The sequence below is a fragment of the Gallinula chloropus genome (assembly GCF_964237585.1).
Source record: "Gallinula chloropus genome assembly, chromosome: 3".
Lineage (NCBI taxonomy): Eukaryota > Metazoa > Chordata > Aves > Gruiformes > Rallidae > Gallinula > Gallinula chloropus.
In genome coordinates, this window is record NC_140087.1 from 29,256,092 (window position 1) to 29,272,783 (window position 16,692).

The 16,692-nt window shown below is 41.8% G+C and overlaps 1 protein-coding gene across 2 annotated transcripts in view; it reads right to left on the reverse strand.

Moving 5' to 3' along the window:
• The window catches only part of TIAM2 (TIAM Rac1 associated GEF 2), a gene marked incomplete at its 5' end in the record, with an annotated part of 93,573 nt that overhangs the window by 30,563 nt on the left and 46,318 nt on the right, over positions 1 to 16,692 (reverse strand). For both annotated transcript variants that reach the window (XM_084261524.1, XM_084261523.1), the window contains one exon: positions 3,392 to 3,495. In XM_084261524.1, coding sequence (XP_084117650.1) covers positions 3,392 to 3,495 — 104 coding nt within the window. The remainder of the gene's footprint in view (positions 1 to 3,391; positions 3,496 to 16,692) is intronic.

Below are 16,692 nucleotides of genomic sequence, written 5' to 3' on the forward strand. Positions count from 1 at the left end.
CAACAGCACGCCTACATACTCCAGAACCAGCAATCGCAGAGACGACACACCACTGCCACATAAACAGTATTTTAACACAGTTTGAAAAAATGCACTGCAGCAGAATGTGTTAGAAGTATAACATCCATCCTTGATAAATAAAATAGAAAATAGTATTAGAGGTATAAACAGGGCAAGCCAGAGAATACAGAGCTGACAAAACTAAAGAGTATCTGGAATGGATGGATCATGATGTCCATATGTTTTTAATATTACTGTACAACCTAAGGAACAGCTTCCGTTTCTGTAATGAAACAATCCTCTATCACCTTTGTAATTCATTTGTCAGCTCTCAGATGAAAGACAAACATACAACTATTCTAAATTCACTCGTCAGACCACAAAACACGACTGACTGAATGAACATAGTACATGTGCAATAAAAGCCTTCTTCCTGTGAGCGTACAAGGCACTTCTGAAATGTCTTGCAGTTCTTTCGGTTAAGGTGATGCTTAACCTTAGCTTGGTATGAGATGAAGAAAATAACAGTGAAAGACAAATAAAAATGCTCCAAATGAGAAACATAAAGTCTAGAAATCATACATGCAACCATTAAATCCAAAGCTTTAAGGCTGTTTTTTTTTAATTTACTTACATGTTACGGGACAAAAATCAACCAAACTTCAAAGGAGTCTGCTCCCTCAGAGCCAAATAACTGCATCTACAGTTGCTCTCAACTGGGAAGTGAGCATCTCTAGCTGCCTCTCCCCTGAAATAATCCCAAACAGCCTGGTGATCCAGGCTGTGCTCAGAACCTCTTAGCGCCACCAACGTCTCCTCCACAGAGCTGTGCTTACAGATCTCTTCTCCCCCATACTTCTGCCACATCGCCTAATGCTGAGGTGTCTGCACTACCCCTCTCCCACCAGCGTGGGTCAGGTTGGTTAGCATACGCAGGAAACAGAAGGCAAAGGGGGGAAAACAAACCCAAATCCAGGTGCTATGCTTTTCGAGACTTTACAATTTCCTCAAACTAGCTTTTATTAGCAATTGCTATTGTTCATCTGGCGAGCAGTCCCAAATCACAGCTATAAAAAACAGAAATCATTTTAATTCCTTTTATACCCGGTCACAAAAACACATACAATATGTACTACCTAAATTTACTGTGAGGTTTTGAGTTTAGGGTTGGGTTTTTTTTTTCTTTAAATTCTACATCTATTGCAGAAATCAAAAGGGTCAGACAAAAAGCTCTGACAGTAATAGGCGCCCTCCAACAGAAAGACAGCAATCAATTACAAACCATTTGCAGAAATTGTAGAGCTGTCACAGACTCATTTACAGCTGCAGTTCATGTCAGACTGCCTCTGAGTGCCAAACCATTTCCCTCCCGATTTTTAAAATGACACTAGCAGACCTGCATGCCAACCCAAGAAATTAACTGCAATATGGCAAGGGCAGTTACTTCAGCAAATTGTGCAGAAACCATTAATACCATGAGATGTGACAGATTTGAGGCTGGAGAGAGGGCAGACCTGTCTGCTTACCCTTTCTTTTTTTTCTTTTTTTTTTCTTCCTTTTTTTTTTTTTTTTTTGAGGTTTAATTGCAGCATGTAATTTAGAGCACTGGAGCAAATTCAGTGCATTCAGAGCAGCAACGAGCGTACATGAATTGTTCTCAGTGTACTTAAACCCTCCTGAACTCTCCCTAATTTTCTGTCATCTGGTACATTTGACACATACAGTCAGGACTGGCTTTGTTTTTCACTAATGCAAAGCTGACAGACCCGAATCTCCTCCCCTCAAGTGGGATAGGAGCTCAGTCACGTATGTCCAGAGACTGCATGGGGGGAAACACATACCCCAACATGAGCAAGGGCATACTGAGGCACTCAGGGGAACCTGGCAAAGCACCAAAGCACCAGACTGCTGGTGCAACCAGCCACTGAGACATCCTAATAGGCCTTGGAGTCACCTCCTCTGTGCAAAGACCCCCTCCCCCAGAACACTGCACAAGCCCTAAAACAGGAGAGTAGAGAAATCCAGCTTACCAAAGGAACAATATTCCCTAGAAAGAGAAAAATCCAATTTATTCCTGTCTGGCTTCAAAAACCTTTTGGGGGCGTAAGCAACATGTTACACGGGTTATACATGATCTCTGTGGGAGTTCCCTGTGCAGCAGGAGGTGAGCTAAAGACCCAGAATCACTGGGCTATTTCTTACTCCCAGAGGAAACTGCATATAGTCACCCATAACAAACTGAAGTAAACCAGAAAGTAATGCAGAAAGTAAAAGAGGGTCAAGGTCCCCTGGGTAGGTATGGGTAGATGCACAATGTATTTTTCCTGTTCTGGTCTTCTGAGTTTGAAATTCTGCTTCATCTCTACCAATTTTTCATACAATCTAGTACAAGACAGTGACATATTCCAGGACCACAAAACTCTAACTTCATTTCTGTAACACAAGTGCTACCGTAAATTTGCCTGGAGATACAACCAACTCATGAACAGAAGTAACAAAACCAATCACTGAATCATTAAGTGATTTGGGTTGGAAGGGACCTCAAAGATCAGCTACTTCCAACCTTCATGCCATGGGCAAGGACACCCTCCACTAGACCACATTTCTGTTGTCAGAACGGCAATGCCCAGTCAGATCAAGGACACCAGCATGAAAACACTACCCATGCTAGCAGTTGTGGGGTTCAAAACAAATAGTACTTGAGTTGGACACATGCTGCAATTTGGCTGACTTGGAGAAAAACAGATGAAAAATTGCTCTTCAAAGACCAATGCATTTAAAGGTGGACACTAATTCTGCAAGTCTCCACCTCACCTTCAAAGTCATGGCTGACAGAAGGTCATGGATGAGCATCCATGTCACGACTCCAGCTGAAGTCAAACAGTAACTGCCAACACACAAAGGTTCTCCAAGTCAGAGACTGGGAATCACCAGCTCTCAAACACTGCACCTCTCCAAGTCTGCAGTCCAGTCTAAACCTCCTGACGTTAAGTGAGTGTTGCTATGGTCACTGTAATCTTAACAACAAGCCTTAGAAGTATCAGCAAAAAGAAAACGTGAACCAAAGTGAATCAGTTCAAAAGCTGCAGCAGCTTTACTGTTCTCTGAAGAACTGGGCTCAAACAGCACAGAAAGATGAATTTGAGAAGTTTTCACTTGTTTGCTATTTGCCCCCACCACACTACTTTGGGAGACACAGCATTGGCACCGTAGATGCTGACCTGTCAGCGTGGCCTCAAGATAACAAAACACCAAGTACAGCTAATATGCATTAAACAATTTCCAAACTAGTGCCATACAGTAAATAATTCTTTCCCACAAAATACAGAGCATTAATATCGCAACACTGTCTTTTCATTCATAAGGACTGTTATGTCCAGCATGTTCTTACCCTGAAAGGTGGATCAGTCTTCTCCCTGTGCGGCACTTGGTCCAGAGTGCCATCAGTACTGCTCCTTTTCAAGCTGGATGTGACGTCAGGCACATTACTAAAATCTGTATTCAAAAGAAAACAAATAAATTAGAGGGTCATAGGTCAGGAACAGAAAAAAGTATTTGCTTTCATCTGCAAGTACTTTCAATGCCTAGTAGAATTATTGTAGGGAGAGAGGAGGAATACAAAATTTGTTACCTTCCCCACCCCCCAGAAAATAATACCAGAAGGTCAAAGCAAGGAGCAGCTATGCCTGGAAACTGCTTTCAAAACAGCAGCTGGACATCTAGGATCATCTGAAGCACCACACATATTTGATCTACAAAAATAAACTTAAAACTACTGTTAACGGCGAGCTTTGGAAGGCAGCATTATCTATAATCAGCACACTCTGTGCTGAGACAACCAGTGAGGATAATTAAATGCACTCAGTAGTTCTCCTTGGATGAGCATGCTATTGTTCGACACAACTTAGTCCTGAATCCCTTACAGATTTAAGAAGAAAAGAGAATTTTGCCTTGGAACAAACACCACAGTCCATAATACGGGCAAAAGCCGTTCTTGTTACTAACAGTTTACCAGTTCTGCTAAGTTTGGCATCCATGTCCATGGTAGCTGGCACAATGCAGACACCAGAGGAGGCCTTGCCCTGCTCTACCTATTGACGGACCGTAGCTTTCAGTAACGTTTGCATGTAAACTCCAGATCTATCCAACAGTTTTCTCTCTACATTTCCTCAATTGGCTGCTTAAAATCTGCAGAGACGTTTACATGGAAGTTCTAATTAAAACTCTTAGAAGTGAAGCAAATTTCTCTGATTTTTGAGGTGCAGTATTATCAATCCAAGTGGCTGAAAATCATCAAGCAGCCACCAAGAAATAATGGGGACTTTTAGCATCCTCAGATGATAAAATAGTAATAAAATGAAGGGGGTTTTAATTTGCGGTCTTGTTTTCTAGCCTCTAAGCCTCTAGGGTATAATTCACACCACATTACCACATTTTCAAACTCTTTCTCAACACCTACAAATGCTGTAGATTTATTTTTAAGTGAAAGCTGAGATTCTTATTTAATCACTGACTCCAGCAACTGAGGTGGTAATTAAAACAAATAATACCCATCTTGCAGTAAAATCATGAGTATTGGCAATAATGAAATAGTGAAGGCCAAAAAGTATCTCTCTGCCCAGGCGCTGTCCTATCACTGCAGAGTAGGACCAGCTCCTCTCAGCAAGAATTGACAAGCATGGAGGGAAATGGGAATTTTAGGGCCAAAAGAGCACCTCATAGCCCATGAAGAACCTTCCTCCGAAGAAAAACATGGCACACAGACTTCACAGGAAAACCAGAGAGGAAGAGGCAAATAACCCAGCACAATGTCATCTTGATACTTTCTTTTTCCATATGATATTAAGGTGCCTATGCCAAGCTTTGCATTGAGGCTGATACTTTCCATCCGGATGCTAAAGACTTGACTGCTCTGCCATTTCCCCATCCTTCCAGAACCAATGTCACATCAATTTTCTCCCCTCAAGCTTTTTTACCTTTTCCTCCTGGAATCAGGTGTGGCTCCTGATAGCTCAGAGCCTAGATAACATGCATTACCAAGGAGTTCCCACCTTTGCAGAAAAACTGCCCCTTACACAATTCCACCAATCAGTCACACTTTACGAACATAACACGAAGTCTGCCATGTCTATTTCATTCTGCTTTTACCTCCTCTTTCTCCACTATGCCTAAGTAATTTTCTCCTGCCCTCTGGACTTGTAATTTTGGGTCCTTCTGGATATGGGTATGCGGGAATGCCTATTCACCTTCACCACTGTCAGCTCCTGGGTTGACAAAAGGAAAGCCAGCTGCTGAAACATTAAATGACTTCTAAATAACGTATTTTCTTATGGGTGAGGTGATGCCAAGTTAAATTTTTATTTTTAGTGCTCGTTTTATCTCTGGCTTTCAGTGTGCTTCTTCCCCACAGTTCCAAACAACACGCACCTGAGATCAATTTTGCAGTGGTATAAAGGACCTAGAGTTTGATCCCAGCTAGCTATCTAATAAGAAAAAAAAACCCCATGTTCTTTCCCTGATTTTACAAAGTGACCATTACACACATTTGTCCATTACAAACAGGAAGCAAAATTAACCTACGTAAGCAAAGAAGAGAGAGCATGAATGTAGGAAGCGGAAAAATAAGGTAAAACAATCAGCAGACAACATGAACAGAAGAAAGCAAGATAACATCCAAAGCAGGCAAACAGAATTATCATATCACTTTGTCCAGATGATCTGCTTTTTCCTACTTTCACCCTCATCTTTGTTTTTCCTTTGTAGCCCTTAGGACAGTCAGAGGTAGGTCTCTGTAGTCTTGTCCATTTCCACAGAATGGGTTGCAGATGGCAGTTAGGGTAAGCAACAGTAAATGTTATTTTAAATGGAAAAAAAAAAAGTTAGACGGAAAGGATCCAAGATGAAAAAGGACATCCTACTGCGTGTTGTATGCCAAACTGACAGGGTGGGAAGGAAGGACGGACATATGGCTTGTTGATCAGTTTAGCATCCATATCCTGTCTCCCTTTCCTTCTTTTACTGAGGAAGCCGACTTCCTTTGCTCCTGCAAGCCATCAAGCTATTCACAAAGAGCACAGAAGCATCAATGTCAGCTGCATAGCTAAAAAAGAAAACCAAGGGGCGAAGAAAATCAGTATTACCTTAGAGGATGGGTAATTTCAAATGCAAAGCCTGACAACATAAACACAGCAGCAAGTTTAATATTGACATTCTCTCTGCTTCTAGTACTAAATGGAAGGGCAGTAACAAGCCAAATGATACAAAATGTATTTTCTTTAAACATTCATATTTGGTTTTAGCTCTGCAATGGGATTCAGTAGTAACAGAGATGTTCAAAAGTAGCAATGTAAAACTTATCTTACAGGATGGGTAACCACTATCCTTTCAGGCAAAAGAAGCAATAAAACTTAGGAGAGTATGCACAGAGAAATGCAGAGAGTATGAACAGAGAAACATTACAGCTGTGTGAGTTCAAAATCATTCCAGTGTATAACATTTGTGATCTTTTCTGGGATTGAGGACAATATGCAAGTATATATTCCCAAAAAACACCCAAATGCAAGGTCAATTCAACACTTCCTGGCTCCTTCTTCTAATTATATCATTGTTGTTGTTGTTACCAAACCTATCTCATGTGTTACTTATCTCACTACAGTTACATTACTAACTAGTTAAAGAAAACATGGAATGTTTTGCTAGAAGCATTGCGTGACAGGCTTCCCATCAGCGTAATGGTGAGTACGTCATGACTAAGTCTGCCCATACAGTAGTAGATTTGATTTATTCTATTGACACACTTGTGATAAACTAGTCTGGAAGGAAAAAAAGGACTAATAATATTGGGTTAAAAAAAAACCCTTGGTTTGAAACTTTTACCTACATTTTTCTCTACTGTAGCACACCTCTGTCCCATTCACTCACACACACACTCTCACGGTGAGTTGAGGTGTGCATCACTTCCATCCAGGAAGGGTGGGAACCTCTTAAGCAGATAGCTTCTGATCTAACAAACAGGAGTGTCTCCAGACATGCAAATACAAAGTCAGCTTGTCACAAACAAGAATAGTGCCAAGCTCAGTTAAATGCTAAAATTCTCAGAAAGGCACAGGGGGCGAAAACGCCATTATGTGAAGAAGGACACCATATGAAATGCACACCAAACCTTACAACATCATATGAAATGCACACCAAACTTTTTCCTTGGTTTCTAGCAATAAATGACCAAGTACTAAGAACCCGCTCAGCACCTTCAGCTACCAACATCATCACCAAAGAACGCCATTACTCCTGCAATGTTGTGCCTTGCTGGCAGGCAGATACGTGACTCACAATCATTCAAGAGAAATTTTAATGTAACCACTAAACACTGAAAAAGCGCACTTCCTAAGTCATGCTCCTCACTACTCATCATTCAATCAAAAGTGGGCACAGAGCACACAGATGGGACGGTTGGTGAGAAAAACAAACACATACAGCATATCAAAGAGCTCTGCACGCCTACAGGAATGTCTCTTCCCACGTCGCTGCGATGATACACGTACAAGTGGTCAATATGGAAGTTATTCACATGCTTGTGAGTGGTGAGGTACAATGGAAACACATCCTCTAGCAGATGTGTGAGACAATAATAATCTGTGCTACAGTCCCAGCCAAGAAACCAAAGGAAAGCAAGTGGAAAACATCAACATCGACCATCCGGCAATTCATTTACCATAAAGAAGCCATCAACAAATGCAAATATCACTTATCTCTCTTACTCTGTTTCATTAACAAAGAAGCCTTAATTATTTTCTAGCCAGCGCTGCTCTTACCACTTTAGCCTCTCACTGCAGAGGCAAGATTATCACGACGAGAAAGTGGGAACTGAGAATCCTGTTTCTTTTAGAATTTTTTTTTTTCATAATACTTCAGAACCTGTTCTGGTTTAGATTTTTCACACCAGTTTAATAAAATGCAAATAATCATCACAAGCATGTCAAGTGTTATCAAATGTCAAGCTCTACGTAGGCTGTGTAACCACCTCCTTTTCCAAACTACAGCACGGGGGTGTGTTTCCACCTGCTACTCTACTGACAAAGATGAATTGAAGAAAAAATTCCCTCTAGCTCTACATGGGAAGACAACACAGCAAAATTAAATGTACCCAGTCTCTCATTCCAAGAACAAACTAAGACCACTGCAGGGCATCATTTTCAGCTTTAGCAAGAAAAGCAGTTCTGTGCATTACCTGATGACTATCCTCAGCAAGTCAAGAGGCACTCTGACAGGCAAAGGCAATCCTGAGGTTCGTAGCTGAGCGAGTACACCAATACGGAAAACAGGGTTTCAATTCTGCAGCATTTCTGAGACTGCAAACCTGGTTTCCTTTGTATCAAAATGTTATTTTATTTTTGATGAAGTGCTGTGAAAGGGACACTGCAGATCAAAAAGTAGCAGCTTGCCACCAGGATATTCATCCATAATGTAGGAGAGATGAAGTCTCCTGCTTTGTCAAATTCGGGGGAGGAAACACAACCTCAGCCTGTCTCAGCTAAGGTAAGATGCTTGATTAACAGCTAGTAGATGTGAGTCTTTCCTGGGATCCCCAACTCCACCTGAAGCACTTACCACCAAATATTCATCACAGCAAATAGATTCAGACTCTAAATCTTACAGTAAAGCTAGTCCCATAGGACATCACTGACCTGGATTAAAATCTGTCTGCCTTCAACAAGGGAAGAGTGAGGCAGGACAGAAATCAATCACTAGAAAACAACAAGGTCTGAGGTGGGTGCAAACTTAGTTAAACTCAGCAGAGGATTACACTTCCTTTAGTGCTCAACATTTAAAACCTGGCATATGAAATTGCAACTCAAGAACAAGTATTTTCATAAATGATTCAAGTAGTGGTGGAGAAAAGAGGATGATGTGAATGTATGCAGCTGGTGAAGAGCAAGCAGCAGCTATGCTTAGAGGAAGGCATGAGAATGTTGGGGGAATCTAATATAGATTTGTGACCTATGTAGTAACCTAAGGCTTTCACAGTCAAGTCAAGGAAAGAAAAAATAAAAATATAAGTGGAAAATTACATACAGTATGGATAAACGGGCTGCATCAAAATAACCTGACATCTGCCTTTGATTTTTTTTTTAAGACAAATACCATGGGATAAATCCAGTTTTCCAGAAACTTATTTTAAAAATAGAAAAAAGAAACCTTTATAATATCCTATGGGAAATTATTAGCAGAACTGGAAAGGCTAAGAATTTGAGTAAACTCAAAGGGAAGCAGAAGGTTTATGAACTGTGGAAACAGGGTCTGAGCACCTGGGAAGAATATAGGAATGTTGTCAGGGCCTGTAGGGACGCAACTAGGAGGGCTAAAGCCTGCTTGGAAATGAAGCTGGCAAGGGACATAAAGGATAATAAAAAGAGTTTTTTTCAGATATGTGAATAGTAAGAGGATGACCAGGGATAATGTAGGTCCCTTGCTGAACGAGGAGGGTGTCCTGGTAACGGGTGATGCTGAGAAGGTGGAGATACTGAATGCCACCTTTGCTTCGGTCTTCACTTCAAAGGCACCTTGGGACCCACAGATCCTGGATGAAAGTAGGAGTGTTTGGGGAATGAAGAGCTTCCCTCTAGCTGAAGTAGGATAGGTCCAGGAGCGGCTCAAAGGGATTAATGCACACAAATCCATGGGACCGGATGGGATACATCCACATGTGCTGAAGGAGATGGCAGAAGTGATTGCTGAGCCGCTCTCTATCATCTTCGACAGGTCTTGGAGAACAGGAGAAGTACCTAAGGATTGGATGATAGCCAGTATCACTCCAGTCTTTAAAAGGGGCAAGAAGGAGGATCCTAGCAACTATAGGCCAGTCAGCCTCACTTCTATCCCTGGAAAAGTTATGGAACAGCTTGTTCTGGATGCCATTTCCAAGCAACTGGAAGAGAAGACAGTCATGAGGAGTAGTCAGCATGGATTCACCAAGGGAAGATTGTGCTCGACCAATCTCATAGCCTTCTCTGATCTCATCACCGTCTGGGTAGATGGAGGGAGAGCAGTGGAGGTCATCTACCTTGACTTCAGCAAGGCTTTCAATACTGTCTCCCATGACATCCTGATAGCAAAGCTGAGAGAGCATGGGATAGAGGAGTGGACAGTGAGGTGGGCTGAGAACTGGCTGTTGGACTGAGCTCAGAGGGTGGTGATCAGTGGAGCAGAATCTGACTGGAGACCTGTGACTAGCGGTGTTCCCCAGGGCTCATTGTTGGGTCCAGTCCTGTTTAATATCTTCATTGATGACCTTGATGAGGGAATAGCATCCACCCTCAGCAAGTACCCGATGATTCAAAGCTGGGAGGAGTGGTTGACATGCAGGAACACTGGGATGCAGGGGGAAATGGCCAGCCCCTTTTCAGTGGTCTGTGGAGACAGGACAAGGGGCAATGGCTGCAAGTTGGAGCACAGGAAGTTCCGCACCAACATGTGGAAGAACTTTTTCACAGTGAGGGTGACAGAGCCCTGGGACAGGCTGCCCAGCAGGTGGTGGAATCTCCATCTCTGGAGATATTCAAGACTCGTCTGGACGCCTGTCTGTGCAATATGAGTGAGGGAGCTGCTTTGGCAGGGGGGTTGGACTCGATGATCTCTCGAGGTCCCTTCCAACCCCTATGATTCTGTGATTTTGTAAGCAACGCAGAACTGCCTAGCAGGTGAGTTAACAATAGATTGGTCCAAATTAACTTCTAAGGCCAGGGAGAGGCCAGTGGAGGATTTTCTCCAAAATTAAATACTCTAATAATTCAAAGTTAATCCACAGCATACATGACAGAATGACATTGAAGATGAAGGCACCGTCCCAGAATGGAATCATACAGAACAAAGTTTCAGGAACAAGTAAGAAGAACAATTCCTTCTATAAACTGTGGCTCATAAATTGGAACCATGAAAGGAAGTTTGGAGACAGGCTAACAACATGAAGTTGTGAGCTACTGCTACGGTCAAGGTTGTCAGAGACAGATCAGTTATGACACTGGCCAGGAATGTCTATGCAGGCAATTATAAGACTGGTTTTTTAACCATCACATGAATTAATTTCTGAAACAGGCTTACCAAGGAGCAAAGGACGCAAACAGTCTAGCCTACTTTAAAATAGGATAGGATACATGTATCAAATAGGGTTGTTGAAAGCCTCAACTAGCAGAGGACTGGACTTACTGAACCTAGAAATTCCTTCCCATCCCAGGTTCCTTTGTCACCAACGCAGCACAAATATTACATAGATGCCCAGATACAGCTGCACAAACAAACAGGTTGCCAGAAGACATCTGCCTGTCCAGCAAAGCACAAGCAGCATGCTAAGTTTCACTACTGCTGGTGTGTAAAGGTCTTAGCAGCAAGTGTGTATGACCAAGAGAACGCTTATATCACAAGCACATATATAGGGGAAAAAGCCCCTGATGGTTGTCCTATATCCCAGTTATACCCTAATTCCAGCTCGGCTGTTCATTATTAACTCCAGTGGGGTCTCTTCTGCAAACTGATCTTTCTCTTGTTTGTAGATCTCTGGCACCTGAGAGGGAAACAGGGCTCTCATTTCCCATCCTCTCAGCTGCAGTTTTTAATCTGCAGTAGTTAGACAATTCAAATACGGCAAAACACACACACACACACACAAAGAGCTTCAAACAATCACAATGGCCTCGGTCTAGTCTGAAAAAGAAAAGATACCCAGGTCTCTGATCAGAGCAGTTGACAGTGTTTTTACACACTGGCATTGCACAGTGGTTTCAGGCAGATGTTGCAAAAAGCAATAATCAGGACATGAACCTATTTCTGAGAATACTAATACAAATTTTAGCTTGAAAAAATTAGGATCCATAATTATAGGGAATTACAGGAGGTCTAGTCTATCCATTAGGAAATAATGTATTCAATATTTCCCCTAATTCCCAAGTGCTCTAGAAACTGCCAATATAACACAACACAGCCAATATTCAGTACGTAGGGCATTCTCCTTCTCTCCGTTACAGAGAGTTTCCACAACACGGCTGCACGGCTTAGAAGGAAATGAGATATTAAATTTGGGTAATAAGGTTAAGCCAGGTGTATGGAAAGCTGCATTTTTCATTGTTATGGGAATTCTCCAGACCGATCAGTTAACTATGATAAGCTTCCAGTTCCCATATTTTTCTACCCAACAATACTATCAAGAGAAAAGTAAGCTTCCAAGAGAAGATAACAAATATTTCCAAAATCCCTGGAGCAAATAATACTAAAGTCTGAGCCAGCTCTCAAAAAGGTACAAAGCCGTGGTGGTCTTAATTACTTCAGACTTACTGAAAACCAGGGAGGGGCAGGTGATGCATTCCAGCATTGCCTGGACAACAGAAATATCAATGTAATGAACTCTAAAAATGCTCCCTTGGAGACTAGTACTTGTAACTTCAGTTAAATGGTTCAGCCTGGCCGGTAGCACGCATGCACTTGGGGGGGGGGTGGGTTTCATCTGATACAAGTAAACACATTTCAGGTTTTCAGCAATATATTTACTCTTCTGTAATGGAGTTAAAATTAGCTATGTAAGCATTTCTTTATGTATCCTTTTCCTTTCTGAAAGACTTGAATAAATGTTTTTTTAAAATTAACAGTTGATCAGGAATTTATAGAATGGTTTTCAAGAGACATTCCCAGAAGCTTTGTTAAAGGCGGCATCCAAGTTTCCCCAGAGAGATATGAAGAGTTCTAGGTTCACTAGTTCAGTTATGAATAACACGTACATCTTGTTTATGTGAGGATCAGACCATCCAGTTCTTCGGCTCCTGTTATCCCTTAGGATCAGCATGGATGGGGCATCCAGGGGCTGGCATCCAGGACAGGGCCCCTGCTATCTCTGCAGCCCTTTAAATTTCTGTCTAGGCTGCAAACAACACATTGACTGTGATCAGGAATGAGAAAAGTGAGAGAGTTCTGGGAGAAGACAAACTCCAACAAAAGATTCTTTAACTGTCCCATACAAAAGATTCATTAACTGTTCTGTGACAGCCATTTGCACTGGATAAATTGCTAAAAAAAAGGACAGTCTAGAAGATGAGCTTTGTGGACAAATCTAGGTAGGAAGGTTTAATAGACCTGTGACACAAGAGAACACTTGAGCTACTCTAGAGTTTCCATAATGGAGGCTCAGGTCTGGAAGCATCAGGAAGAGTTTGGAGGCATGCAAGTCATAAATGAAGGACTTCATACAAAAGCTTTTGTTTTGTTTTGTTTTCCCTCTCTAAACCCTCTTTGTCCAGAGGAGGATAAATTTGGTGATAAGTCAGACGAAAAAAATTCAGAGCCCATAACACAAGAATCGTCCGGATCAAGTAACATGTGGAGAGCTAACTTCCACCTATGAAAAGTGGGACTGAAGGGTCCTTCTTTACCTCAAGCTGTTGACCTATTTCTTCTGCATGTCACAGCAGCAAATAAATAGATAAATACATAAACTTTTTTTTCCAGTCTTACATCCTACCAGTACAAGCCTCAACATGATAAATAGGTTCCTACAGACTGAGCTTATTCATAAAGAGGTTCTGACAGCCATATGTGATTTCTAGACCAAAAGCTACCTCCAGGTAGCTTCTGCACTAAGGAAACAGATCTCAGAGAAAGCAGGTAGGCAAGCAACCCAGTTGGAGCCACTGATGAGAAATTATCCATCGAAACACATCACAATCTCCACCACTTCAAGCTGAAAGCCAAAGCAAGTTGATTCAGCTTCCACCTTCCTTGGGGTTCTCTATGAATTTGGGCGAATGACGAGTACCATAGACCTTAAGTGCAGATTCTTATTAATCTTAATTTTGTCAGAATCATGGGAGCGTTCATGTTAGATCAAATTCAGTAATTTTATCTGGACTATGGCAAAGTTTTTAACTATTGCACAGTGCCAGTTCGGTTATTTCGCCACAGTCAGTACTCACGGGCAAGTATTACTGCTTAAGCACTCACACTACACTGCTGGAGTAAATTCAAAACAATCCACAGGCAGTAACTGTGGTTATTAACTGTATAGCGGTCTCCAGTTTTTATGCTGCTTTAACAAAATGTTCAAAAGGTAGTTAAATGCCAAATTTATTGCCAATTAAATAATGTCTCTTCTTTTTTTTCTAGAAAATTTTCAAGTTCTTCTGAAAGCCTTTGACCTAAGTTCAGATATCAACCAGCTCAAATTCTCGTTGCTAAATTACCATGACTCGAGTCTACTAATACAAGTAACTTCACTTTCTAGAAAACTAAACATGTAAGAGAAGCACAGATGAAATGCACTGGATTTTAATAATTCAGAATTTTTGTTTATCTCTGCAAGATATTTTGGCTTTTATCACTTGCTGTATTCCATAACCTGTTTTGGGACTGGCTGGAAGGTTTGTTCTCAGCTTAGCATCAAGGCTGCAACAACTGACTCTGGCATTACTAAAAACTTTGTTCAGGAATTCATTCAAGATGTTAAATCTGGAAAGAAAATTAGCACACAGCTGTCACAGTATCAGACTTTCTAGCCAGGGCTCAAACACAGAACTAACAGATGACAGTCACTGCCAAGATGGAGTGTTACCAAACAAGATACATAATTACAGGTCAGTCAACAAGGTTCCTTTCATGTCTCCTCATCCACATCTTCTGACTTCAGGGAGTACGAATGAAACACCTGAAGGGTCTCTATGTGCATCCCCAAGACAATGCAACCCAGCTGTTTCTTTTGCAGATGTGGTTCCCCAGTCTAGCCAAATGCAAACTCATACTTCTGGCCTGTATCTCTGTCCTTTGTTTTCAGCCTTCATTGAGGAATATGAAGCTTTATCTTTAAACACTCCACACTTTCATGTTTAGAAAAATCTCGTATGTTCTTGCCAATATTCTTGCATCATACAGCTTGCTTAAGATATGTTGGGCCACATGCTGAACAGTGTGGTTACCTCCAATCAGCCACCTACTTCTGCAAGTGTGACTTTCTCTAGGCTGCCTTATACTCTTTCTCTCTCTTTCCCCCCCCCCCCCCCCCAACTATCTGCAGAAACATCCGTTTCAAAGCTGGAGCAGAGTCCTTTAGATCCCTTGGGAGTCCCTTTGTCAGTTAACTGTTAATCGTGAAGCAAAGTAATTTGACTCATTTGCTAATTCAGTAATCAATATGAAATACAAATTAGAGATGTAATAGGAAATAGCTGCCTGCACTTCTGCAGCGACACCTGCTTAGCCCCTGCACGTCAATTGCATGCTTTTGCAGGGTTATTTAACTTACTAAACTCACTGTCCAAGCATCTGCCTTTCAGAAAACTGTTCAGGCTTTTCAGTTTTAAGCTTAACACTTCACACTGGCTTCTCAAATTGTTACCTAAACACATTCATTTCTTAAGTGCATAAGAAATGCCGCCTTAGATGCAGCATCACTGGAGGCCAGTGCTAACTGTAGCTTGTAACCTCACCCTTCTATTCCAGCTCAACAACTGGAGATGGAAGCCCCCAGAACAGAGGAGGAAGACACAGCAAAGCCCATGTTGGGTGGCCACCATCCTCTACAGATGTCAGCAAAAACGCTGCAGCCCACTGCTACCTTTAGGTCTTCTGGGCTGGGGTTGCTGAACATGCATGTCAGTGGCTCCTCTACTGGATTCTGACACTACTTTGGGCTTGCTTATGTAGGATGGCTTTAGCCATTCTCAGAGGTCATTTGCACCAAGAAGAGTTGGAAGCAAATAGAGCTGGCCCTGCCCAGGTACCTAGTGTACCACCTCAGTGGTACATTTTCTCCTCCATCTCAGATTTATATGCACAGAAGTAAAAAACATAGCAAGGGAAAGGGGGAAAAATTAAGTTTAGCAAGCATTTGTGGCCAGCTTAGACAGTTTTTAGAATTACTCAACCTACCTTACCTCTGTGAAACACGGAACATCTGCTGTTTGAATTATGCCTAAGGCACAGCTTTGTATGTGAATGTCTCCAACTTTATAATCATTAATAAATCTCATTGCTGTTGTCACCTTACAGAATTCAGTAGGATGGGCAACGTCATGATTTATGCCTACACGTTGTCACTAAGCCAGAAGGTGCTGCTTCACAGGGTTTGATGGAGTTTACACCAGGAAAAATCAATTTGGCCCACTGTCTTCACAGGGATTAAATCATAGCAGCATTTAGCAAAGCAGAACAGACCACTCTTTCAGTAGAAAAGCACAATGAAGAGCATTTTAAGGTTGTCTCATTTTATAGCATAAACAATCTTTTAATTTGCAGCATACCCATCTAGCAGGAAGCCAACAGGACCGTTTGTCAAGTGCCAGCAAGAGCTCATTAAACCACCACTCTTAGGAAACTCTGCATTGCAAAACATGCAGTAGGCAACGAGAGCTCCCATGGATCCAGCTTCTGAAGAGGCAAACGCTTTCTTTGAACTAAATACACTGCAACACTCTCAGGTGTCATTACAGGCCAGACCTAGTCTTCCCAGTGATTCACAGGAGTGCAGGACAAAGGCACGTTAACAGCTGGAGCAGAAGCCGACCTACCATGTTTGTCCAAAACTACTATAAACACACACCTCATCTCTGAGCTTGCTCTTATGAACAGCCGCTGTGTGTCCTATCACATCTACGTGGCTTCCTGATGAAGTAAATTAAGCAATGAGTTAAAAAAAGAAAAAAAGCAAACCTAGCAGAGTCA